The sequence below is a fragment of the Hyperolius riggenbachi genome, chromosome 12, assembly GCF_040937935.1.
Source record: "Hyperolius riggenbachi isolate aHypRig1 chromosome 12, aHypRig1.pri, whole genome shotgun sequence".
Classification (NCBI taxonomy): domain Eukaryota; kingdom Metazoa; phylum Chordata; class Amphibia; order Anura; family Hyperoliidae; genus Hyperolius; species Hyperolius riggenbachi.
In genome coordinates, this window is record NC_090657.1 from 232,791,853 (window position 1) to 232,819,272 (window position 27,420).

The window sequence follows — 27,420 nt, forward strand, 5'->3', positions numbered from 1 at the left end:
ATCTCAGGAAGAGCACATGGCTCTGTAACTTACATCCATCTACTCAGCCTAGCATGTGCTGCAGGGCCTACAGGCTGCTAAAAAGCACACATATAACTCTTTACACTCTACGGAACGATTATGGATGTAGAGCATAACTTTTTACAGCAGATAGAATAACTTTAGCTTCAGAGAACATAGACCAGAGATCCTACCTCTTCCACAGTCAATCTTTGCACTGAGGAGAACAAACCAACAGGTGGAATACACAGGGGGCTTTCTGGAAGAGTCCATTGCTAAGATTCAGCCTGTTAACACTTTCCTCAGTTTTAGCTAATGACACAATTAAAGAGATTTTGCCTGTCCTGACACTCTGTTAACAGCTTTTGAACAAATTAAACTATATTCAACAAGTGTACATTTCTGCAGCTCCTGTATGTTGGTATGACCCTCTTGCAAACCTGCAGACTGGATATTTGGTGAAACTTCATATGCCTAAAAATCACTGTGCTACACTATGCTATAGTTGTCGAATTCTATGCAGAAGGTTTTGGCTAATAATGGCGCCAGAGTCCAGGCTCCTAATTATGTACGATAGCATGGTGGTGAACTTGCTTGACTGTGTGCTGATGGGGGTGGGGCAGGGGGCGGGGGTGGTGGCCGGCCTGTCATAGAATCAGTGTTTAGTTGGCCTGTGTCTGGCTGGCGCCTGCCCTGTCCTCCCGCTTCTCCCCGAAGGCAGAGTACATGTATCCTCCCTTTTGCTGCGGGGTTGCCATGCGGGGTTGGAATGAGTGGTGAGCTGAGGGTCAATCGGACTAATGTTGAGGTGCCCTGCCGCGGGGTGGGTGGATGCGGTTGCTTAGGGTGACGGACCCGTCACTGGGTCGTGCTATGTACGGCCTACACCCCGGCCCAAGCCCGACGTGTCCTCCTCCACCCCCCCTGCGGCAGTAGCTTAATAATATTTTATTATATCTACAGTGCTGTTGGGTTGCTCCTACAACACGGATTGTAAGCGGATACCCCTTGCGGCTCCAGCGCCACCTTTTCTTCTTTAAGAAGGGCACGTAAATGACAGGCACCAGCTGGGATTTCAAATAACATACAATTGATATGGGTGAATATCCTTCTCTGACATGACGCTCTTGAGAACGCCACCTCTTGATTTCCCAGCATGCTAGCTGTGAGAGAACGCGGAAAAGCCGCCGCGTGTACTGGCGGCAAGGCGGCTGATTCCGCGTCCAGCGCGGCAGTTTGTCCGCAGCAGAGTGCGTCTGGTGTGGCTGGGTCTATTAGTTCACACAGGTGGAGGAATACGCGCGCGCGTGCTGAGAGGCAGAACCTTTATGACAGACAAGGAGGGATCAGCTGACCAGGTTGGTCAGCTGACCTCAAAGCAAGTGGCTATTGGTTGATCGCTGATGGGTGGCGCCGGAGAGCGCTGCTCTATATATAGTCACTGCTGGCCAGTCTCAGGTTGTCTGCCGTTGCGAACACTTACGTGGAAGCACTCAGACCTTAGTCAGATCCTACAGTGTGTTAGAACCAGGAGGACCTGGGGATTCACACTGAGCCAGATTACTACTCTGTATTACTTGTGTTATACTTCAGACTAGTTCCAGGGTGTCAAGACCACAGACCTCACACCCAAGATTAGGGACTTGTGTTATCTTGTGTTATACTTCAGACTAGTTCCAGGGTGTCGAGACCACGGACCTCACACCCAAGATTAGGGATTTGTGTTATCTTGTGTTATACTTCAGACTAGTTCCAGGGTGTCGAGACCACGGACCTCACACCCAAGATTAGGGACTTGTGTTATCTTGCATTATACTTCAGACTAGTTCCAGGGTGTCGAGACCACGGACCTCACACCCAAGTCTAGGAATACTCTGTACCATCATATTATACTCCAGACTAGTTCTAGGGTGTAGAGACTATGGACCTCACACCCAAGACTAGGCATTGTTTGATATCTGTTATGACCTGTTGCATTCCTGACTATCCCTCTGCTTTCCGATTCGGTACCTACGCATATCTGATCTCTGTTGCCAAACCCTGCCTGCCTTAGGATACCGAATCAGCCTTCTGTCTTTGTACCTTGTCTGTCTGTGTGTTGCCGACCTGGCTTGCCCGACCTCGAGAGCTATCTCTCTCTTTAGGCGACAGTCTCCAGACCTGTTAGTGACATCCATCTTCAGGTGTCACTCACTCACAGGTCCTTCCTACTTCTGCCTGGGACTCCACCCCTTTTGGAGATCTCAGGCTGCTGGAAGGTTTTGCCTTCCTAAAGTGGTATCGCCCATACTGCCAAAAGACCACCTGCCCCTCGGGTGGTCTTACTCAAAGTCATTACTGTTGCACCAAGCACTCACACTATAAAGGTGTCCAGAGGTTAGTTATACTTGGATTATCGGTGATTCTGCAGATGATCAATAATCAGGTATAATCTGTAATCTTGGTGATACTGCAGATCGCCAATAATCAGATTCTCTCTGTGTGCTGACACCGATCGTTACACTAGCTCTATATAAATTTGTGCAGAGCTAACACATCCCTGAGAGCAATGATTTACCTTTTGTTAATAGTTTGCAACGGTTTAATATTGTGTACCCCCGGTTATACCGGGTGCAGCCGGGCATGGTCCTCCTGGCCACCACACGCCCTCACACCTCTCATTCCTGATCTTTACTTCTCTTCTCGCCTTTTAGAGAGATTTCCTTCTCTCTATTCTGCTCTGCTCTCTTCTCAACTCCATCTTATTTTCCTCTACCCTTAGAGTCTCTCCTCTATACTTTCCGGGTTGTTGTGGGTTAGTATAAAGTAATAGTGGCCTAGTTCCTGGCATATGTAGCCAGGTATTACGCTGTTACACTATTAGTGGTTGGGATTAAAGCTGTGGTACTGTTAGTTCTGTTCTGACTACAGCAGGATTTTTGGTTTTTGTTTACTGCTTTAGTTAAACCTAACACTTTCCTTTTTTCTGTGTTTTGGTTTAAAGTTGTAGTTTCTTGCACATGCCTCTACATAAAGGTGATAGCTTGGCTTCATCGGGTCCCCCTCGCCGTGCCCCTCTCTGCTTGCATTGGACAATAATGCATGCATTTACTTTTGCTGCTAACATCAGAAATTGGTCTAAATGGAAACCCCCTTCAAACTCTTGTCCTGGAATGTCCTTGGGCTAAGATCATCATTTAAAAGATCACTTATGTTTCAGTATGTAATGAAATATAAACCCCATATCTTATTACTCCAAGAAACACATTTAGATGGATCCTGTATTAAAGCCTTAAACAGACAGTGGGTCAGCAAAGCATTACACTCCTCATACTCCACCTTTTCTAGAGGGGTATCCATCCTTATAAGCAAAAGTCTGTCATACAAAATCCTCGGTTCATCCATAGACTCAGAGGGCAGGTATGTAATTCTACATATGCTAATCCTGGGTTCCCCTTTTGTATAGTGGGTTTGTATGCTCCTCCCCCGCTACAAAAATCCCTCCTTAATACTATTACTGAATCCATTCATAAATACCTTCCAGCAAAGCTGTTAATTATAGTGGATTTCAATGACATATTACTACCGGGTAAAGACTCATCAAATCCCAATAGGCAGGCTAACCTAGACTTAACTGGGTGGGCCGATGCTCTTTCGTTGACTGAGGTGTGGAGGTGGAAAAACTCGCAGGCAACTGTCTATTCCCACTTTTCTGCGGTACACCACTCGGCCTCAAGAATAAACCTGGCTATTTGCAAGTGTGGATGTATTGAGCAGTGTAGTGGGGGCAACTTATTTACCTAGTGGTCTCTCTGACCACGCTCCATTAGAGATAACATGTAATGTTGGCATCTCACACAATGGGCTTGATTCAGAAAAGGGTGCTAAGTGTTAGCACGCCAGTGAAAAGCCACTTTGCATGTGCTAACATGCTTTGCAGGTGCTAAGTAGTTAGCACATGCAAACTACTTAGCACCGTAGTTAGCACATGTAAACTACTTAGCACTGTAGTTAGCACATGTAAACTACTTAGCACCGTAGTTAGCACATGTAAACTACTTAGCACCCTAGTTTTTTTTTTTAAATCAGTGTTTATTCAACAAAGAAAAGGAACATATGACAGAATATGCAGTGTAGCAGTGCACCTCCTAACTTTTCCAACAGTAGCTTCAGCATCAATTATCACTGTGTAAGATGAGAGGTATTGTTAACAATAATATAATGATCGTCACATGAAAATATAGAGCTCAGATTGAATTTAAATTTCCAAATATTCTATCTTTTACAAGATCATAATTAGCAAGACCAGGGGTATCTAGAGGTGAGCATAATGACTTAATTACGATTTCGCGAAATTTCGCGTTATTAGTGCAAGTACGATTATGGCCGTAAGTACATAATCGTAATGAAGAAGGATTTCGCGAAATTCCGCGTAAGTGTAATTTTCACGTAGCTTTCGCATTACAGTGGGTATCACGAAATTACGTTTGCCTTGCATGCAACCGTTTGTAAGCGTAGTCTATAGCAATGACTGAAATAAAGCAAAATGCTAGAAAAGGCAAAGAAATGGTGTATATGAGTTCTGCAATGTGCTCTCTCTCACTCCTTCTCCTACAGAAACAACAACCCACAAAGTGAAACTAACATGGCTGCCAGATTATATACTAGGAGGGTGGGTCAAACTACAATTGGTTGTTTAGGATGTATCTCAAAAGAAGCATGTAATATGATTGGACAATCTCCAATACCCAGACACTTTCCTGTGTCTAGTAATTACTATTAGAAACTAAATTACTTTCATTTTCAAAATTAAAATGTATTTCTTTTTATAGCTAACAAGTAATTACGAAATTCATGCAATTACATTAAGGTTAAACGCGAAATTACGGTATAGTTGTATGCGAAATTACGTTATGAACGAAACGCGAAATTACGCGTTGAAAATTACGCTTACAGTATTATCAATTACGATTTTAATGGCAATTACGCTACCATAATTTTGCGCCGTAAAAGCAAATTTTGCATGCGTAATTATAGTAACGCGAAATTTCGAAAATTTTGGCTCAACTCTAGGGGTATCTAACCATGGAGCTTAGCACCCTAGTTAGCACGGTGCTAAATAGTAGTTTGCATGTCCTAACTACGTTGCTAAGTAGTTTGCATGTGCTAACTACGGTGCTAAGTAGTTTGTATGTGCTAACTACTTAGCACCCTAGTTAGCACGCCCAAAGCCTTTAGGCGTGCTAACTGGGTTAGCACCATTTACTAAATCAAGCCCAATAAGTCACTATGGAGACTTGACCCTAAATGGATAAGCGACAAAGAAATTGGTGAGAAAATATCAGCTGCAATTCAGCAATATTGGGATTTAAATGTGGGATCGGCTAATGATCAAATGCTATGGGATGCCTTTAAGGCCACTATCAGAGGTGACTATATAAACCAAATAAGTGCTAAACGTAAAAATTATAATGAAGCATTGGCCTCTTTAACAAGGGCTGAATCAGAGGCCTCCAAGGTATATGCCGATGCTCCCGGAGAGAATACTTTTCATGACCTTATGCAGGCTAAGCGTAATCTCAATCTTCACCATACAGATCTCACAAGTACCTCTCTCCTGGAGTGGAAGCAGCTGACCTTTGAGAAAGGAGACAAAAACGGGAAACTCCTTGCGAATATCTCTAGAGACCCAAATGCCCTGTCTAACATACCAGAAATTAGGCTCCTGTCGGGTGAAATAACCTCAAGTCCACCTATTATTCTACAAACCTTTCGCTCCTACTATGAAAACCTATACAAATCACAGTATAATGATCCTAACAATGAGCTATCAAACCAACTAGGGAAATTGCATAAGCCATCTATTTCCGAGGATACTGCTAAAGAAATTGAACAGGAGATTACTGAAGAAGAAATTATAGATTCCATATCCTCTTTTCCCCCACAAAAATCACCTGGCCCAGATGGTATACCTATCGAGTTTTACAAGAGATACTCCCACATTCTAGCTCCTTCTCTTAAAACAACTTTTAATGAGTCCTTTAAAAATGGCTGTCTCCCACCCTCCTTTTATAACGCTCATATTATCTTAATATTAAAACCAGACAAAGATCCACTAGAATGCAAGTCGTATAGGCCCATATCATTATTAAATAATAACTTTAAAATATTAACAAAGATTCTTACGACCAGAATAAATAAATATATTATGGAAGTGGTCAGTCCTGACCAAACGGGGTTTATGCCACATAAAACAACTGATATTAATCTTCGGAGAATATTTACCCATATTCAGTCTGCAAAAGACAACACCACCTCAAAAGCTCTGGCGTTTGTAGATATACAACGAGCATTTGACTCTGTCGAATGGTCATATCTTTGGGCCACACTAGGGAAAATGGGTTTTGGGGAAAGGCTTACTTCTTGGCTATGTGCCATATACAAATCGCCCTTAACGCAGATTAAAATAGGCTCTGAGCTCTTTGGCCAGGTAGGACTGCATAGGGGGACTAGACAGGGGTGCCCCCTATCTCCTGCCCTGTTCGCACTTGCAATGGAACCAATAGCAACAGCCATAAGACAAAGTAGCTCTATACGGGGTTTCTCTGTAGGGGGGTTGGAGGAAAGGGTGTCCCTGTACGCAGATGACTTAGTGATCTACTTATCGAACCCAGATGAATCCATTAAAGGTGCTCTGGAGATATTCTCCACATTTGCTCCATTTTCTGGCCTTGAGGTCAACTGGTCAAAATCATGGCTAATTCTCCTGCACTCCGCCTCCGCGCCTCAGTCTCCGATGTACATACTTCATAAAACTAAGTACCTGGGTATTTGGATAATCAATCATACTGACTCCTTTATGGAAGATAATCTATTGCTGTTAATTCAATTTACCAAACAAAAGCTTCTTAACTGTTAGTGCCTTCCTCTGTCTTTGGTCGGAAGAATTAATTTGATAAAGATGAAGTTACTCCCTAAATACTTATACATAGTCCATAATTGTCCTATTTGGATACCTCCGAAATTTTTTAAACAGATTAATTCTATCCTCACTGGCTTTATCCGGTTTAATAAGATTCCAAAAATCAGTTTGAAAAAATTACAAAGACCATGGACGGAGATTGGGGATTGGCCTTCCCAGACCTATTTAAGTCCTTTTTGCTTGCCAGCTGGTGACTGCCAATTGGTGGCTAGCACAAGACGCCTCAAATGCCTCTATGGTACTTGATGCCGCTACATTGGGCTCACTTGAAGCACTTAAACAGATACTATACCGAGGCACTACTGCCCCCTATGCCCTTACTAATAATATGAAAGTGGTTATTCGGGCACTGATCCAGAGCTGAAACAAACCCTCTCAAAATAAACTGTCTCCAAATGTTCCCTTGTGGAACAATCCAAAATTATCTCACTTTTTCTCTATTCCTGACCCAATAATATGGATTTCCAGAGGGGCGACGCACATTGAGCATATTATCCAAGATGGATCCCTTATGCAATATAATTCCATTAAAGAAAAGTTCAATCTTCCCAAAAGTTCAATACTTCTTCAGGTACATTCAACTTAGGCATGCGTTTGGCTCCCAATTTGCTAAAGTACCGGTCCGCCTAGGCACCACTGAATTAGAAGACATACTACTTCATGAAACACTTAAAAAGGCCCTGTCTCCAATCTACCAGAAAATCCTTTTATTAACTGAACCTCACGTGACTGTTTAAACAGCCATGACTTATTATCATGCCAAATCTTGACGATGAAGAATGGGAGGATGCATGGATTAAGCCATTTCAATACCTCATTGCATCCAGAGATAAATTAATACAGTTCAAAATACTACATAGGGCATACTAAACCCCTGCCAGGCTGTCTAAATTTGACCCAAATAGCCCAGTGCTATGGAGATGTGGTGCGATAGATGCAGATTTTGATCATGTTATGTGGACGTGTCCTAAGGTTGTACCTCTCTGGAAAGACATATGTGCCTACATCACTTAAATTACCCAAAAAATATTCCCTGTGAACCATGTTATTGTTTGCTGGGGGACACCACAAAACTAGCTAGCACATGGGCCGAGAGAACGCTATTAGGTTTATTGCTTTATTATAATCGCAAAGCAATGATTCCAAATTGGAAAAAGAAAGCTCCACCATCACTACAATGCTGGAAAAAACTAATAACTCTCTCCAATTATATAAGCAAGAAGTTTTAAATCAGGATGATACCATTTATTGGCTAACTAAAAATGAATAAGAATAAGAATAAGCAAGCTTTCGGCCTCGCAGCCTTCGTCGGGCTTACATCCTGTTAGTTTGCAAGCTGGTGGTACAGACAGCTTATATACATGCAACATCAAAAGGGAAAACAGATATTTTTTTCAAGCATAAATACATGCCATTAAGATGCCTTAATTCAAACAGACCATCTGAATGGGGTTAGAGGTTATTAGCTAACATAAGGATCCTTGTTTACGCCATGCTCACAGACCTGGGATTAGGATTGACCCAGAGGTATCGTAAATTCTTAGCTCACAAGTTCAGCTAGAATGGCTGAGAAAGTTCAAATATCATCCGCCTCATACCAATATAAAAAATTGTTCTCCTTATTCAAGCCGTTCTGCACAGCTTTGAACCAATTTATAAATTTTGTTTCTGCTATTAATCGATCATTTGACGTAACAAAATGTATAAATTGGTTCAAAGCTGTGCAGAACGGTTTGAATAAGGACAACAGATCAAAACACTGACAGAATCCATGGATGGCAGGCTTTTGAGTGTCCTTGCAAAGAAAGGTGGCTATATTGGTCACGGATTTGTTTTTGTTTTGTTTTTGAATGTCAGAAATGTATATTTGTGAATGTTGAGATGTTATATTGGTTTCACTCAGGGCCGGATTTGTACTTTTTACCGCCCAAGGCCCACTACCTTCAGCCGCCCCATGACAATCAACAGAATTAGGATCTGACAGATCAGGATAATAGGGTTAGGCATTTACAAAAAAAAAAAAAAGTGGTTAGTGGAGATTAAAGGCTAGGCCTTTTGGCAATTTAGGGTGAGGCAGGGAATTTGACATTAGGATTATGGAAAAAAGGATTAACATTAATGTGACCCTGAGATGGTACACTGGGCTTTATTTATACTTACCTGGGGCTTCCTCCAGCCCCATAAGCCTTGTAGCCGCTTGCGGTATGCCTCCCAGTAATCCGGCTGGAAGTGCTCTTCTGCGCATGCGCAGCTCGTCCAGACGTGCACCCCTCATTGCGCTACTGCGTCCAGGAGCGTTTTGTGCCTGCGCAGCAGTACTGCACAGGACGCTCCTGGGGACAAGAGTGTGACAGAGGGTGCCCACATCGCAGGGGATTACCAGCAGTCATAGTGCCAGAACAGAGGGGGCAAAGAGGCCAGGGAGGGAGGCCACAGGGCTCATGGGGCTGGAGGAAGCCCCAGGTAAGTATATATAAAGTCCAGTGTACCATCTCAGGTTAGAGAGTCTGATCACAAGATTAAGGTGATTAAATTGACTGAGGATAGCGACTATGTACTCTGTACAGTGGTGCAGAAGGTATAAGTGCTAGATAAATACATAATAGTATGGTAGGACATTAGACTATGACTATGGTAGGATTAGATTGTGAGCTCCTCTGAGGACAGTCAGTGACATGACTATGTACTCTGTAATGTGCTGCAGGAGATGTCAGTGCTATATAAATACATAATAATAGTATGGTAGGACATTACACTATGACTATGGTAGGATTAGATTGTGAGCTCCTCTGAGGACAGTCAGTGACATGACTATGTACTCTGTAATGTGCTGCAGGAGATGTCAGTGCTATATAAATACATAATAATAGTATGGTAGGACATTACACTATGACTATGGTAGGATTAGAGTGTGAGCTCCTCTGAGGACAGTCAGTGACATGACTATGTACCCTGTAATGTGCTGCAGGAGATGTCAGTGCTATATAAATACATAATAATAATATGGTAGGACATTAGACTATGACTATGGCAGGATTAGAGTGTGAGCTCCTCTGAGGACAGTCAGTGACATGACTATGTACTCTGTAATGTGCTGCAGAAGATGTCAGTGCTATATAAATACATAACAATAATATGGTAGGACATTAGACTATGACTATGGTAGGATTAGATTGTGAGCTCCTCTGAGGACAGTCAGTGACATGACTATGTACTCTGTAATGTGCTGCAGAATATGTCAGTGCTATATAAATACATAATAATAATATGGTAGGACATAAGACTATGACTATGGTAGGATTAGACTGTGAGCTCCTCTGAGGACAGTCAGTGACATGACTATGTACTGTGTAATGTGCTGCAGGAGATGTCAGTGCTATATAAATACATAATAATATGGTAGGACATTAGACTATGACTATGGTAGGATTAGATTGTGAGCTCCTGAGGACAGTCAGTGACATGACTCTGTACTCTGTAATGTGCTGCAGAAGATGTCAGTGCTATATAAATGCACAATAATAATATGGTAGGTGCATTAGACTATGCCTGTGGTAGGATTAGATTGTGAGCTCCTCTGAGGACAGTCAGTGACATGACTATGTACTCTGTAATGTGCTGCAGAAGATGTCAGTGCTATATAAATACATAATAATATGGTAGGACATTAGACTGTGACTATGGTAGGATTAGATGGTGAGCTCCTCTGAGGACAGTCAGTGACATGACTATGTACTCTGTAATGTGCTGCAGAAGGTGTCAGTGCTATATAAATACATAATAATAATATGGTAGGACATTAGACTATGACTATGGCAGGATTAGATGGTGAGCCCCTCTGAGGACAGTCAGTGACATGACTATGTACTCTGTAATGTGCTGCAGGAGATGTCAGTGCTATATAAATACATAATAATAATCTGGGAGGACATTACACTACAACTATGGTAGGATTAGAGTGTGAGCTCCTCTGAGGACAGGCAGCGACATGACTATGTACTCTGTAATGTGCTGCAGAAGATGTCAGTGCTATATAGATACATAATAATATGGTAGGACATTACACTATGGCTATGGCAGGATTAGATGGTGAGCCCCTCTGAGGACAGTCAGTGACATGACTATGTACTCTGTAATGTGCTGCAGAAGATGTCAGTGCTATATAAATACATAATAATATGGTAGGACATTAGACTGTGACTATGGTAGGATTAGATGGTGAGCTCCTCTGAGGACAGTCAGTGACATGACTATGTACTCTGTAATGTGCTGCAGAAGATGTCAGTGCTATATAAATACATAATAATATGGTAGGACATTAGACTGTGACTATGGTAGGATTAGATGGTGAGCTCCTCTGAGGACAGTCAGTGACATGACTATGTACTCTGTAATGTGCTGTGGAAGATGTCAGTGCTATATAAATATATAATAATAATATGGTAGGACATTAGACTATGACTATGGTAGGATTAGATGGTGAGCTCCTCTGAGGACAGTCAGTGACATAACTATGTACTCTGTAATGTGCTGTGCAAGATGTCAGTGCTATATAAATATATAATAATAATATGGTAGGACATTAGACTATGACTATGGTAGGATTAGATTGTGAGCTCCTCTGAGGACAGTCAGTGACATAACTATGTACTCTGTAATGTGCTGCAGGAGATGTCAGTGCTATATAAATGCACAATAATAATATGGTAGGTGCATTAGACTATGACTATGGCAGGATTAGAGTGTGAGCTCCTCTGAGGACAGTCAGTGACATGACTATGTACTCTAATGTGCTGCAGAAGATGTCAGTGCTATATAAATACATAATAATAATATGGTAGGACATTAGGCTATGACTATGGTAGGATTAGATTGTGAGCTCCTCTGAGGACAGTCAGTGACATGACTATGTACTCTGTAAAGTGCTGCAGGAGATGTCAGTGCTATATAAATAAATAATAATATGGTAGGACAGTAAACTATGACTATGGTAGGGTTAGATTGTGGGCTGCCCAGAACACAGTCAGTGACATGGCTATGCACTCTGTACAGTGCTGCTGAAGGTAGCTCTGTGTATCTAAGGAGAGCTCATTCTTTTGTCGGTTCGCCGACAAATAGGTTCGCTTTCTAAGGGCAGCTTTTAAAGGGCGAAAAAATGAATTTACCAGAATTCAATTTATGACTCCTAACCCACTGACTCATCTATGACTCATAATACTTGCATCTGCAACCCGATCTGCAATTTCCCTGATTTTTCCTGATCATCTTCATCCTTTCTCAACAGGTATGTCTGATAATTTCCATCTTTGAATCTGAACTGCACTGAAATCTGCAACCACACGCTTAATCTCACCCTGCATTGCCTGTGTATGTCTGATCATTTCCATCTTTGAATCTGAACTGCACTGAAATCTGCAACCACACGCTTAATCTCATCCTGCATTGCCTGTGTATGTCTGATCATTTCCATCTTTGAATCTGAACTGCACTGAAATCTGCAACCACACGCTTAATCTCATCCTGCATTGCCTGTGTATATCTGATAATTTCCATCTTTGAATCTGAACTGCACTGAAATCTGCAACCACACGCTTAATCTCATCCTGCATTGCCTGTGTATGTCTGATAATTTCCATCTTTTGTAGTTGATCACTTTTTGCTTTCTTGATCTTCCTCTGTAATAGTGTAAGCTCCTGAGTAACATTACAGACATTATTGTAATTGCTATTGAATTCTGGCATTGTTTGTTCACACTTTACTTCCTGGTGGCTGGCCTGCAATTTCCATCAAAGCCTGTATCACATACAGATCTGTTTGAACTTGCAGGAGACAAGCCCACCTCTATTAATTAGCATATTGTCTGCCAGCTGACCAGGCCTTCCTGATTAGCTCTGTGTATCTAAGGAGAACTCATTCTTTCGTCGGTTCGCCGACAAATAGGTTCGCTTTCTAAGGGCAGCTTTTAAAGGGCGAAAAAATGAATTTACCAGAATTCAACAGTAATTCAGCAGAAATAAGCACCACATTAACCTGCCTGGCGTTCTATTAAGATCGCCAGGCAGGCTGCGGGAGGGTTTTTTTTTAATAAAAAAAAAACTATTTCATGCAGCCAACTGAAAGTTGGCTGCATGAAAGCCCACTAGAGGGCGCTCCGGAGGCGATCTTCCGATCGCCTCCGGCGCCCAGAATAAACAAGGAAGGCCGCAATGAGCGGCCTTCCTTGTTTTGCTTATATCGTCGCCATAGCGACGAGCGGAGTGACGTCATCGACGTCAGCCGACGTCGTGACGTCAGCCGCCTCCGATCCAGCCCTTAGCGCTGGCCGGAACTTTTTGTTCCGGCTGCGCAGGGCTCAGGCGGCTAGGGGGGCCCTCTTTCGCCGCTGCTCGCGGCGAATCGCCGCAGAGCGGCGGCGATCAGGCAGCACACGCGGCTGGCAAAGTGCCGGCTGCGTGTGCTGCTTTTTATTTCAGCCAAATCGGCCCAGCAGGGCCTGAGCGGCAGCCTCCGGCGGTACTGGACGAGCTGTGCTCGTCCAGACCGCCCAGCAGGTTAAGGTAACATTATCTTTGTTGTGATTTACTTGTATTGCTGACCACTATTGCTGTCTAACTAGATCATCTCTGCCTTTGAATCTGAACTGCACAGCCCACAAACCACTCCATCAAATGAAAACAAACATGCATGATTGCCATACCTCACCAGAGCTGCCCCTACTCTCTGGAACTCACTCCCTCCAGCCACCAGACTTACCCCCACCTTTAATACCTACACACAAGCTCTCAAGACTCACCCTTTCATGCTCGCATACCCCCCTACACCAGCACCATAATATGTTCTGTTAGACACCCTCTCAACAGATGCACCTATTGTCTCCACCCCCACCCTTTAGATTGTAAGCCTCTGGCAGGGCCCTCTCCTTTAGTGTTTCCAGCTTGATTATGCAATCTTACTGACAATCACCCCTCTTGTGGGCTAGAACAATCTCTATTTTGACCTATGACACTGTATTATCAAATCATTTGCATGATCTTGTTTTGTTGTGAGTTTCCTGTATGTTCTACCTTGTATGTTACCCCTTTTATCTATTGTGCAGCGCTGCGTAATATGTTGGCGCTATATAAATACAATAAATAATAATAATAATAAAGGTATTAGCGCTAGATAAATACATAATGATAGGACATTAGACTATGGCTATGGTAGGATTAGAGTGTGATCTCCTATGACAGTCAGTGGCATGACTCTGTAATGTGCTGCAGAAGATGTCAGTGCCATATAAATACATCATAATAATATGGTAGGGCATTAGATTGTGACTATAGGAATAACAAAAGGAGCACTGCATATATTAATAGCCATGTTTGTGTGACAGGGAAATGACTGTGGGAGGGGAGGAGAAGAGCTGCCTGATTAACAACACAAAAAGAGAGGGGGGGCTGTATGGAGATAAGAGTGATAGAAGCCAGCTAACACAGGACAGCAGGGGAGCGTCAGGCAGTGACCCTCTTGCATAGTAAGAAAACAAATGCATTGCATAAAGAAACCTGAAGGAAACGCATGAAAAAAAAGTGTGCTTCAGAAATCACAAAGTGACAGGCTCCAGGAGAGAGGAAGAAGGAGGGAGAGGGAGACAGCTGTTCACTCACGACTCCACAGCAGCTTAGGACGAAGTGTGTAAAATGCCCACAGTTCTGCGCACACACTCTTCTCCCTCCTCAATCCTCACTGTGCTCACCATACTAAGGTGCCTACCCGTCTGCTGACTTCCTCCTCCTGGGCTCAAATCTCCCGGCTTGTCTCTTCTCAGCCCCGCCCCATAGTGTGACAGAGCGGAAAGAAGGAAAGGGGAAGGGCGCTCTGCTCTGTGCTATGCACGCACGGGAGACTGGGGACAGCTCTCAGCGACAGCAGATTACGGGAGAAACAGCTGTTCTGCTGCCGGTGTGTGACACCCGCCCCAGCTCTACTGTCGGCAGGTTTCCGCCCTAGGAACCGGCCTATGTGGCCTGTGCGGAAATCCGGCCATGGTTTCACTGGTAAAAAGAAATAATTGAAATGGGTATATATTTGTTTTTTGTTAAGTTGCCTAATAATTATGCACAGTAATAGTCACCTGCACACACAGATATCCCCCTAAAACAAACTAAAAACTACTTTCAAAAATATTCAGCTTTGATATTAATGAGTTTTTTGGGTTCATTGAGAACATGGTTGTTGTTCAATAATAAAATTATTCCTCAAAAATACAACTTGTCTAATATTTCTGCACTCCCTGTATATGCCATACCAACAATGTTCTGGCCTCTGCTGCGTTTCGTCTGTCAGTGTGAACCAGGCCTACCCTTTAGCACTTTATCCCACACATTTAGGAGTGTAATGTGATTTCTGCCCTTTAGAGATTAAAACACGACTTTACATAAACACATTTTTGATGGAACTTTTGCCATGGAACCCCCTCTGGCACGCCACTGTCCAGGTGTTAGAACATTTTAAGAAACTTTTCCATCCATTTTGTGGACAGAAACAGCCCCGATAGGTGTTAGAAATCACCTGGCCATTGAAGTCTATGGCGGTTCGCCTGTTCGCAAACATTTGCAGAAGGTTTGTGTTCGTGAACCGGAAATTTGATGTTGGCGATACCATTAGTGCAGAACTGTGATGTCTTTTCACATGTATTCTGAGCTGTACAAGCTCTACACAGTTCCAAAAACTAACCCATGATCACGAGCTGTTTTTCCTGATCACGAGGTCGGATTCCGAATTCATGATCGCCTCTTGATCACGCATTCAGTTCCGAATCACCCGTGATCGTGGTCCAAATCCGGCTCGTGATCACGGATTTAGCCGACTTGCTAGAAACACCAAATTTGCCAGATATGTTAAGTAGGAAAGTGGGAACAAGGGGATAACATTTTTTCAAAAAGACCTTATAGTTTTTGAGAAAATAGATTTTAAAGTTTCAAAGGAAAAAAATATACATTGAAATGCGGTAAATGACAGTTAATGTACTTACCGCAGTTAAATGTATACTTTTTTTCCTATGAAACTTCCTTTGAAACTTTAAAATCAATTTTCTCAAAAACGATAAGGTCTTCTTGAAAAAAAATGTTCCCCTTGTTCCCACTCTTCTACTTAACATATGTGGCAAATTTGGTGTTTCTAGCATGTAAGGAGGCTTTGCTTTTAACCACTTAAGGACCGCAGTAATTTTAATTGATCTGTGCTGCGTGGGCTCTTCAGCCCGCAGCACAGATTGGGTGATAGGCAGGGCGATCAGACTTCCCCCCTTTTTTCCCCACTAGGGGGATGTCCTGCTGGGGCGGGTCTGATTGCCGCCGCTGCCTTGTGCCCTGTGGGGGCTCATCAAAGCCCCCCTCCGCAGCGCTATTCCCCCCTCCCTCTCCTTCCCTCCCTCCCCTCCTTACTAAGGGCAGCACAGTACGGCGATCAGTCCTGTACCGCCTCTGATAGGCTTCAGCCTATCAGATGGCGGCGATCCCCGGCCAATCAGAGGCCGGGGATCGCCGATCTCATTTACGGTGCTGCTGTGACAACAGCGTTGTGCGACGTAAACACCGGGGATTTCTTTCCCGGGTGTTTACATTTCACCTGCGAGCCCGATTGGAGGATCGCAGGCTGTTCACAGAGACTCCCTCCATAAACTGACATGGAACTCCATGGAAATACCACTGCGACCCGCCGCCGCCTATCGACGTTGGCTGGTCGTTAAGTGGTTTTTAAAGTCGGCGGGTTTTGGTGGGTTTTAATCATGAATACTTGTTTCAATTGAAACTGATTTTCTCAAAAAAAAAAAAAATGTTAACGTTGTAAATCCATGCAATTTCGGTGATTGCAGCATGTACGGGGGCGTTGCTATTAACGTTAAAGTCAAATCCATGATCACGTCCGTGATCACAGATTCTACAGGCAATCACGGCTAAAATCCGATCTTATTCAGAATTCTGTTTCAAATCCGGATCACGATCACGTTGTATCCGGATTTCGATACTGCCGTGGCCGGATTTACTCAAATTAGTGATCGGGGGTAGACCGTGCAACACTACCTGCTGGACAGAGTACCCTCACTATTGCTGGAAATAACCTAGGAAGGAGGGGGGCTTCAGCAGGGGCACCGATGTGATAAAACCATCCCCCCCCCTTCTTTTCCTGTATGGAGAACGCTTGTATTTATGCTTTTAGAAAATGATAGATGCTTCACAAGATCTAATTACTCCTTACTCCTACTCTATATGATAAAAAGTGGAAGAGACATTTGCACATTTTTAGTTTTTTTTATTGTTTATTCTGCCTTTGTAGCACCCAGAGCTTTAGTGATAGTCTCTAGTCAGTCTCTAGGACGGTGAAGAGCTGGTAGCAGGGTAGACCACCTGGATTGGTGTACATGTACACCTGTCGCGTCGTCCCTCCCTGCATGGCAGCTTATGCAAGAAGACGACGACGGGATAGCTCCTGCCGGACAGCCCTGCAGGTATGATGGCTGCAGAGCACCCTGTAGGGACCCTTACAGGCGTGACGGCTGCCGAAGGAGCTGCTGGACCTTCTGATGGCATAGATGTGGTGCTTGCCAGGTGGTCTTCTTCTCTGCTCACTGATAGCACATTAGTGGCAGAGGTGACACTGGGTGTAGATGTCGCAGTGTCATCTGATGCTTCTGATGAAGAAGCTGATGAGCCACCTGATGGCACAGTCGTGTCACTTTGTTTGGGGATCACGCTGGCAGTTGCAGGTTCTGGGGTGGCTCTTGGTACAGGAGAGTGCCTGATGGCAGTATACTCCGGAAAGGCAGGTGGCAGAGGGCTGATGTCACCCTCTGATGATGATGTAGAGGAGCTTTTTCTTGAAAGTCCTTCCTCTAGTAACACAAAGTTATCCTTTTTGTAGTACTTTGCAGTTTTGTATAGGTAGATTCCCACTCCTATGTTAATTATCAGTAACACGAGTGAAAGGAAAAATGCCGTGATCCGGTAGATCTTCTGTGCCGCCTTCCATTTATCAGTAGGCAGTTTGAAGAGCTCCTGGAGGAAGTTTTCTATTGTTGACTTCCTTTTGACTGGCGTTGTTGCCCTGCTACCTGGTGTAGTCACCTTGCTCAATTTTCTTTTCTGTTTTACTTCTTCAGGTCCAGCTGTTACAGGGGAGGCCTCTGCAAGACAAAAAACAACATATGTGTGGTTAGATCAGTGTAACGCTAAAACAGAATAAATACCAAGTTCTAAGAGATCATTATGGACACCACAAACCCAGCACACAAAGCACTGAAGCTGCCCCCTGAATGCAGAGCGTATGTCTCTATCTCCCTACAGCGCCCTCTGCCTGGTTTACTTGAAGTCAGTGGCGTAGGGCTCGCAGTCGCAATGGTCGCCGTGGCGACCGGGCCCGGCTCCTGAAAAGGTGGGGGAGGGGCCCATGTCCGTTTGGAGTGCGGTCCGTGCGCGCTATTGGGAGGGGGGGAGCCGCAGCCGGGGGGAGGGCAGCCCGACCTCTCCCTCCCTTCCTCTCCCCGGGGCCCCCCCCTCAGATGCAGAGTGAGCGCGCATGGAAGCGCTGTAGGCAGAACTCACCTCCCTGCGTTCCAATCGCCGCTGATCTCCTCTCTGCATAGAAGCTGATACACACTGCTTCCAGCTAAACAGGAAGCAGTGTGTATCAGCATCTATACAGTGGGAGGAGATCACCGGCGCAGGGACGGAGGTGAGTCCTGCCTACAACGCTTCCGTGCGCGCTCACTCTGCATCTGAGGGGGGAGGGGCCCGGGGAGAGGAAGGGAGGGAGAGGTCGGGCTGCCCTCCCTGCGGCTGCGGCTCTCCCCTCCATATACAGCACCTACCTACCTGCCCTATCCCATCCTGGGGGGCAGCTACCTACCTATCCTATCCTGGGGGGCAGCTACCTACCTAATCTATCCTGGGGGGGCAACTACCTAATCTATCCTGGGGGGGGGGCAGCTACCTCACCTATCCTGGGGGGGCAGCTACCTAATCTATCCTGGGGGGGGGGCAGCTACCTACCTAACCTATCCTGGGGGGGGGGGGGCAGCTACCTACCTAACCTATCCTGGGGGGGGCAGCTACCTAATCTAACCTATCCTGGGGGGCAGCTACCTACCTAACCTATCCTGGGGGGGCAGCTACCTACCTAACCTATCCTGGGGGGGGGGGCAGCTACCTACCTAACCTATCCTGGGGGGGGGGGCAGCTACCTAATCTAACCTATCCTGGGGGGCAGCTACCTACCTAACCTATCCTGGGGGGGGGGGCAGCTACCTAATCTAACCTATCCTGGGGGGCAGCTACCTACCTAACCTATCCTGGGGGGGGCAGCTACCTACCTAACCTATCCTGGGGGGGGGGCAGCTACCTAATATAACCTATCCTGAGGGGGGCAGCTACCTAACCTATCCTGGGGGGGCAGCTACCTAATCTATCGTGGGGGGGGGGGGCAGCTACCTAACCTATCCTGGGGGGGCAGCTACCTACCTAACCTATCCTGGGGGGGCACCTACCTAATCTAACCTATACTGGGGGGCAGCTACCTATCTAACCTATACTGGGGGGCAGCTGCCTAATCTAACCTATACTGGGGGGCACCTACCTCATCTAACCTATACTGGGGGGCAGCTACCTCATCTAACCTATACTGGGGGGCAGCTACCTAATCTAACCTATACTGGGGGCCACCTACCTATCTAACCTATACTGGGGGCACTTACTTATCTAACCTGTATTCGGGGCACCTAGCTAGCCTATACAGGTGGCAACTATACTGGCTACCTATATTGGAGGCACCTACCTAACTAACCTATACTAGGAGGCACCTACCTATCTAACCTATGCTGGGGGCAACTATTTTGGCTACCTATATTAGAGGCACCCACCTAACTAACCTGTACTGGGGGCACCTATCTATCTAACTTATACCGGCGGCGCCTGCCTATCTAACCTATACTGGGGGCAACTATACTGGCTATCTATGCTGGAGGCACCTACCTGGCTAACCTATACCGGGGGCAACTATACTGGCTTACCTATGCCTGGCTACCTATATTGGGGGGACCTATAGCTGGCTATAGGGATTCAGATATGTGTGTGCGTCGGGTGTTGCCGGGGGAGGGGGGGGGGCTGTTGTTGACGGGGGGGGGGGGGAACATCCAGATTCCGCATCGGGGCCCAGAGGTTTGTAGCTACGCCACTGCTTGAAGTGCAGCTAAAGATAGATTTTTTTTTCTAAGTTTTATAGAGTATAGGGGAGAGTTAGAACCTCTGTGACGCTGTTTATTGCTGTCTGTGTCATCCCTGGAGATATCCCTCACTTCCTGTCACCTGTGGCATCCCAGGAAGTGATTGGATCTCTATGACAAGAGCTCAGGCAGGAGTATAGGCCACACAGAGGTTCTTCACACTGCTAAGAGAGCTGCATTTTTTTTTATCTGCATTCCATGTTGTGGGTGATGCAGAAAATCCATGGAGACACAGACAGCAATAAACAATTTAAAAACAGGAGTTATGATACCAGTTCCATCAAAGGAAAACAAAATTAGAAAATGACATTTTATCAGCAACTTTTTTTTCAGTCTATTGTTAGCAGCTATTATTGTATCTCCAAAACAATTTTTTTTTAGTGAGCTATAATTTTTCTGAATCCTTACATCTTGAAAATATATAAACAACTAACTTTGTGAGCTTTGGGGTCCTTGGCATCAATAATGTGATAATGGAAGCAGCTTAAATTTTCCAATTAAAATAAAACAACTTTTTTAAAACAACTTAAGGACCGGGGCTGTTATTGCAGATCTGCGCTGCGTGGGCTCTCCAGCCCGCAGCGCAGATCGTGTGCACGGCAGGGCGATCAGACTTCCCCCCTTTTTTCCCCACTAGGGGGATGACCTGCTGGGGGGGGGGGGTCTGATCGCCGCCGCTCCGTGTGGTTGAGCGGGGGGGGGGGGGCTCTTCAAAGCCCCCCTCCGCAGCGTTTTCAGCGCTCCCTCCTTCCCCTTACCTCCCTCTCCCTCATTCAGCTGCGCAGGACAGATATCCGTCCTGCGCATTGTAGGATAGGCTTCAGCCTATCAAATGACGGCGATCCCCGGCCAATTAGAGGCCGAGGATCGCCGATCTGCCTTACGGCGCTGCTGCGCAGTAGCGCCGTATTGATGTAAACAGCGGGGATTTCTTCCCCGCGTGTTCACATTAGGCGTGCGAGCCGCGATCGGCGGCTCACACACTGTTCACGGAAACAGTCTCCGTGAACTGACATAGAAAGGCCGCTCGAACGAGCGGCAGTTTCCATGTAATAACCACTTAAACCCGCTGCCGCCTATCGGCGTTAGGCGGTCCTTAAGTGGTTTTTGAACCCCAGCCATCCAATGATCAACTGTAGCATGTTTGAGGCCTCTGATATTAACAGTGTAAGAATGGCAGCAATTTAAATATTACCCTTGAAAATCAACAGGTGAATTTTGATTGCTATTGCAGGCTCCACCCACTTTCCTAAATATTAATCCCAGTCACCCAGCAGTCTTCCAGTGACCAACTGTGGAAAGTTTGAGAACCCTGCCATTGACAGTGTAAGAATGGCTGTAATATACATTTTCCCATGTAAAAATGTGTTTGTTGTTGGCTCTGCGCACTTTTTCTAACCTTGACACACAGTCACTCAATGACAAAGTTTGTGAGCTTTGGGTTCCTTGGCATTGGTAATATTAGAATGGAAGCAGTTTATCAATTAAACAAATTTGATTGGCTATTTGTGGGTCTGTCCCTTTTCTGAATTTGAACACAAGTCACCAAATGACTGACTGTAGCAGGTTTGAGGTCTCCGCCATTAACCGTGGAAGAGTGGCAGCAATTTAAATAGTCCCTTTGAAAATGAATAGTTGAATTTTGATTGGATGTTGTAGGCTCCACCCACTTTGCTGAATATTAATCCCAGTCACATAGCAACCAACTGTGCCAAGTTTGGGAACCCTGCCATTAACAGTGTAAGAATAGCTGCAGTTTACATTTTCCCATGCAAAATGAATGGCTGAAATATGATTGGCTGTTTTATGCTCCTCCCACTTCCTGATTTTTTTTTATCTCGGTCACCAAGTGACCAACTGTGCCAAGTTTGGGGACCCTGACTTTATTACCGTGAGAATGGCAGCCTTTTACATTTTTTGCCATTGACAATGGAATTTAGTGGGTGAAATCTGATTGACTGTTGTGGCATTTCCCAGATGTACATGTACAGTGGGGGCACAAGACCCCCAGAACATATCATCCCAAGTAGCAAGGGATCTGTATACCAAGTTTTATTGAAACCAGTCAAGGCGTCGCACGCACGCACACGCACACACACACGCACGCACGCACACACACACACACACATGTCCAATTTTATATGTACAGAAGAAAGATAGATATAGCATGTTGCAGAGAACAAGGCATTCAATGTGCAACCGACCAATGCAAAGTCTCAATCCCGCAGGACAGAGGCGAATTCTATTCAGTATGAAAGGGGCCTCACTGCACTGGGAGAGGAGTTGTCAGTGTTACACGCAAAGCAGACAGAGAATGCTGGGCAGTAAAGTAGAGGTGGAAGGGCCACCTGTGGAAGATGTAGGGTTGCAGAGGATTATGGGAAAGTGGACATAAGCAGCTTGACATCCCTTAACCCAGCTCCACCTCCACATACAACATGTAAATACAATCTACTATAAGACTAATTGTTGGGCCCAAAAAAACAAAAACAAAAAAGGAACAACCAATCAGACGTTACCCTTATCTTTGACACAAATATTGTGATTGGTTGCTTTGCACTACTCTCCCACATTATCCCCAGCTTTCTCTCCCCCATCATGATAAACAGTGCTGCAGTGTCAGCATTTCATGCTGTATATTTCTTACCTGTAGTCTCAGAGACCCGGACATATACGGATGGAGCGGGTTCATAATTGTGACCATCGACGCGGAGGTGGATCTTGTAGAAGCCGCTGTCCTCAGTCGTGATGGGACTGACTGCCAAGGAGCAGCTCCCGGATCTCACCAGGCGTCTCATCACCGCGGTACGCGGGTCATGATGGGTCACTGCGCCGTCATTCAGGTTAAGGAGAGCCCTGTACTCTCCCCCATTCTCAGGCACCATCCCCCACTCCATCTCCACGTTATTTTGGTTCGGTCTAACAGGAAAGCGACATGGGATCACAAGGCGCGACCCCGCGCTCACAGACATCTCCGCAGGGACCAAACTAATGGAGGTGACATCCACACCTGGAGGAAGGAAAGAGAGACAATGGTCAGTGGAATGCTTGTAGGAAATCATTCTAGAAGACTAAAACACAATAAACTGTCATTACTAGTAGAAAGTCCCACCCTCCCCTCAGGAAACAGGAAACATGGCCGCCCGCTAATCAGCAGAAATGTGGGCACTGCTGTAGGAGTCCATTGAACTACCAGCAATGTGGGGAAATGCAGATGCCTGCTAAATATCAGGCATTGGGCCATCTGCAAAGCAAAATATGGCTACAAATAACAGATGCTCAAGTTTCCCCACATTGCTGGTGATGGGCGCCTCCCATGAAAATCTGTTTTGACTCCACAAACTTTTCGTAACCTTCACACACAGTAACTCAATGAACAAGTTTGTGAGCTTTCGGGTTCCTGGCATCAAGATTGCATTCAGTTTATCCAGCAAAGAAATCTGATTGGCTTTTTGTAGCTCCCCCCTTTAGTGAATTTGAGCCCCAGTCAATGAACGACTGTAGCAGGTTTGAGGCCTCTGCCATTAACAGTGAAAGAATGGAAGCAGTTTCAATATTCCCCTTGAAAATCAATAGGTGAATTTTGATTGGCTGTAGTAGGTTCCACCCACTTTTTTGAATATTAATCCCAGTCACCCAGTGACCAACTGTGTCAAGTTTGAGAACCCTGCCATTAACAGTGTAAGAATGGCTGCAGTTTATATTTTCCCATGTAAAAGTTAGGTTTTGCTTCGCCCACTATTTCTAACCTTGACATACAGTCACTCAATGACCGAGTTTATGAGCTCTGGGGTCCCTGGCATTGATAAGTTGCATTTCCCCATTGAAATTAAACAAATCTGATTGGCTGTTTGTTGTCCGTCTGCACCCTTTTCAAAATTTAAAATGTGAAAATCAATAGGTGAATTTTGATTGGCTGTTGTAGGTTCCACCCACTTTTTTGAATATTAATCTCAGTCACCCAGTGACCAACTGTGTCAAGTTTGAGAACCCTGCCAATAACAGTGTAAGAATGGCTACAGTATACATTTTCCCATGTAAAAAATTTAGTTGTTGGCTCTGCCCTCTTTTTCAGACCTTGACACACACAATCCCTGTATAACCAAGGTTATGAGCTTTGTGGTCCTTGGCATCAACAATTTAAATTTTCCGACTGAAATTAAACAAATCTGATTGGCTGTTTGTGGCTCCACCCCCTTTTCAGAATGTGAATCCCAGTCACCCACTGACCGACTGTACCAAGTTTGAGGCCTCTGCCATTAAGAGTGTAAGAATATGATAGATATAGCATGTTGCAGAGAACAAGGCATTAGATGTGCAACCAATGTGAAGTCCCAATCCCGCAGGACAGAGGCGAATTCTATTCAGTGTGAAAGGGGCCTCACTGCACTGGGAGAGGAGAATGCTGGGCAGTAAAGTAGAGGTGGAAGGTCCTCCTATGGAAGATGTAGGGTTGCAGAGGATTATGGGAAAGTGGACATAAGCAGCTTGACATCCCTCAACCCAGCTCCACCTCCACATACAACATGTAAATACAATGTACTGTCTATACGACTCATTGTTGGGCATAAAAAACAAACAAACAAAAAAAGGAACAACCAATCAGAAGTTACCCTTATTTTTGACACAAATATTGTGACTGGTTGCTTTGCACTACTCCCCCACATTATCCCCAGCTTTCTCTCCCCCATCATGATAAACAGTGCTGCAGTGTCAGCATTTCATGCTGTATATCGCTTACCTGAAGTCTCAGAGACGCTGACGTGTACGATCGGAGCGGGTTCATAAACGTGACCATCGACGCGGAGGTTGATCTCATAGAAGCCGCTGTCCTCAGTCGTGATGGGACTGACTGTCAGGGAGCAGCTCCCGGATCTCACCAGGCGTCTGATGACCGCGGTACGCGGGTCACGATGGATCACTGCGCCGTCATTAAGGTTAAGAAGAGCTCTGTACTCTCCCCCATTGTCAGGCACCATCCCCCACTCCATCTCCACGTTATTCTTGTTCGGTCTGGTGTTAAAGCGACATGGGATCACAAGGCGTGACCCCGCGCTCACAGCCATCTCCTCAGGGACCAAACTAATGGAGGTGACATCCACACCTGTAGGAAGGAAAGAGAGACAATGGTCAGTGCAATACTTGTAGGAAATCATTCTAGAAGACTAATACACAATAAACTGTCATTACTGGTAGAAAGTCTCACCCTCCCCTCAGGAAACAGGAAACATGGCCGCCCGCTAATCAGCAGAAATGTGGGCACTGCCGTAGGAGCCCATTAAAAAACCAGCAATGTGGGGAAATGCAGACGCCCGCTAAATAACAGGCATCGGGCCGTCTGCAAAGCAAAATATGGCTACAAATAACAGATGCTCAAGTTTCCCCACATTGCCGGTGATGGGCGCCCGTACATTAGCAGGATTATGTTTAGTGATGTGGTTAAGGTTAGTCATGTGGGGGTTGATGGTTAAGACTAGATTTGCATGGGAAGGTTAAGGTCAGCCGTCTGGGGGTTCGGTTGAGGTTAGATGTGGGGTTGGTGGTCAATGTAGCTGTGGGTGGAAGTGGTTCAAGTTAGGCATGGGTGGAAGTGGTAGAGGCTACCAGTGTTGGCAGGATGTCACCGCTATAACCCCCATTTACCAGCAGAACCATTTCAATGGGTTGGTGGTAAGGGGGTGGTTAAGGAGTGGGGGGGGGGGGTGTTGGTAAAGGCTACATGTTAATGGGGAGGTTAAGGTTAGCTGTGGAGATAAGCTTAGTTAAGGTTAGAGCATGGGGTGGATAAGGTTAGGTGTGGGGGGTAAGCTGTGGTTGGCCGGTGGTTTAGAATGGGCATGGGTGGAGCTGGTTAAGGTTATGTATCCAGGCGAGTGGTTAAGGTTAGGCATCGGTGGGGGTGGTTAAGGTTAGCTGTGTGGGGGGTGGTTAAGCTTAGGCATCCAGGGGCAGTGGTTGAGGTTAGGCATGGGTGGGGTGGGGTGTGGTTAAAGTTAGGCATGGGTGGGGGGGGGCTAAGGTTAGGCAGGGTGGACAGTGGTTAAGGTTAGGCATGGGTGGGGGGTGGTTAAGGTTAGGCATGGGTAAGGGGTGTTTAGGCATGGGTGGAGAGTGGTTGAGGTTAGGCATGGGTGGGGGGTGTTTAAGATTAGGCATGGGTGGAGAGTGGTTGAGGTTAGGCATGGGTGGGGGATGTTTAAGATTAGGCATGGGTAGAGAGTGGTTAAGGTTAGGCATTGGTGGGGGGTGTTTAAGATCAGGCATGGGTGCAGAGTGGTTAAGGTTAGGCATCCGGGGGGAGTGGTTATGGCCTGATCCCACTAACGCATTTGTGCGCAGTTGTGGCCGCTTTTCAGCAACACATCATGTTACAGATGCTGAAAAGTAGACAGAAGCAGATACTACTGAGCACAGCTGCGTTAGTGGGCTCAGGTCTTCAGGTTAGGTACCAGTGAAGGGAGGGTTCAGAGTGAGAGTAGGATTTGGTTTAGCTTTCGTAAAATATCAGCATGTATTACTAACATTTTACTGTCACTATTAGCACTGCAAGAGTAGAAAATCAGTAAATTTACTGATAATCTACTATTGGTGATTTCCAGGCGCCTTTTTTTATATATACTTCCCTTCCTCCCCTGCTACTAACCCTGGGAAATGTCCACTAAACTCCGCCCTCGCCATCCGCCATATGTTCATAAACCTCCTTACCTGAAGAGGGCTGAAGAAGGACTAGAAGTCCCACAACATGGAACAATCCACAAAGCATTTTGTCACACGAGGACAAAACAAAGATATCCTGCTCAACGTTAGCTGCTCACGCTGCTCACGCCAACACAAGACTGCCAGTCTGCTGGGCTGTGCTGCCCTTATATGGAGCTGCTGCTGTGATGTCATAATGGGCCACACCCTCTTGTGTTTCCTGGTCACCTGTGTTACCATAGCAACCACCCACAACACAACCCTCATCCTCCTGCAGCAGGAAACACAAGAGGGTGTGGCCCATTATGACATCACAGCAGCAGCTGCATCATATTATTATTATTATTTAGTATTTATATAGCTCCGACATATTACGCAGCGCTGTACAGTGTATATATATATATATATATATATATATATATATATATATATATATATATATATGTATATGTATATATATATATCTTGTCACTAACTGTCCCTCAAAGGAGCTCACAATCTA

The 27,420-nt window shown here is 45.3% G+C and overlaps 2 protein-coding genes and 1 long non-coding RNA gene across 3 annotated transcripts in view; 1 reads left to right on the top strand and 2 right to left on the bottom strand.

Moving 5' to 3' along the window:
• The window catches only part of LOC137541220 (uncharacterized), a 36,734-nt gene extending 36,529 nt beyond the window's left edge, over positions 1 to 205 (bottom strand). The window contains exon 1 of the mRNA XM_068262403.1: positions 195 to 205. The gene's annotated coding sequence lies outside the window, so the exon portion shown is untranslated. The remainder of the gene's footprint in view (positions 1 to 194) is intronic.
• The window catches only part of LOC137541811 (uncharacterized), a 344,602-nt gene that overhangs the window by 159,739 nt on the left and 157,443 nt on the right, over positions 1 to 27,420 (top strand). The gene's annotated exons all lie outside the window — the stretch shown is intronic.
• The window catches only part of LOC137541125 (uncharacterized), a 39,619-nt gene continuing 29,435 nt past the window's right edge, over positions 17,237 to 27,420 (bottom strand). The window contains exons 2-4 of the mRNA XM_068262276.1: positions 24,964 to 25,326; positions 22,870 to 23,232; positions 17,237 to 18,128 (exon numbers count right to left, since the gene is read on the bottom strand). Coding sequence (XP_068118377.1) covers positions 17,317 to 18,128; positions 22,870 to 23,232; positions 24,964 to 25,288 — 1,500 coding nt within the window. The 5' untranslated portion in view covers positions 25,289 to 25,326 and the 3' untranslated portion in view covers positions 17,237 to 17,316. The remainder of the gene's footprint in view (positions 18,129 to 22,869; positions 23,233 to 24,963; positions 25,327 to 27,420) is intronic.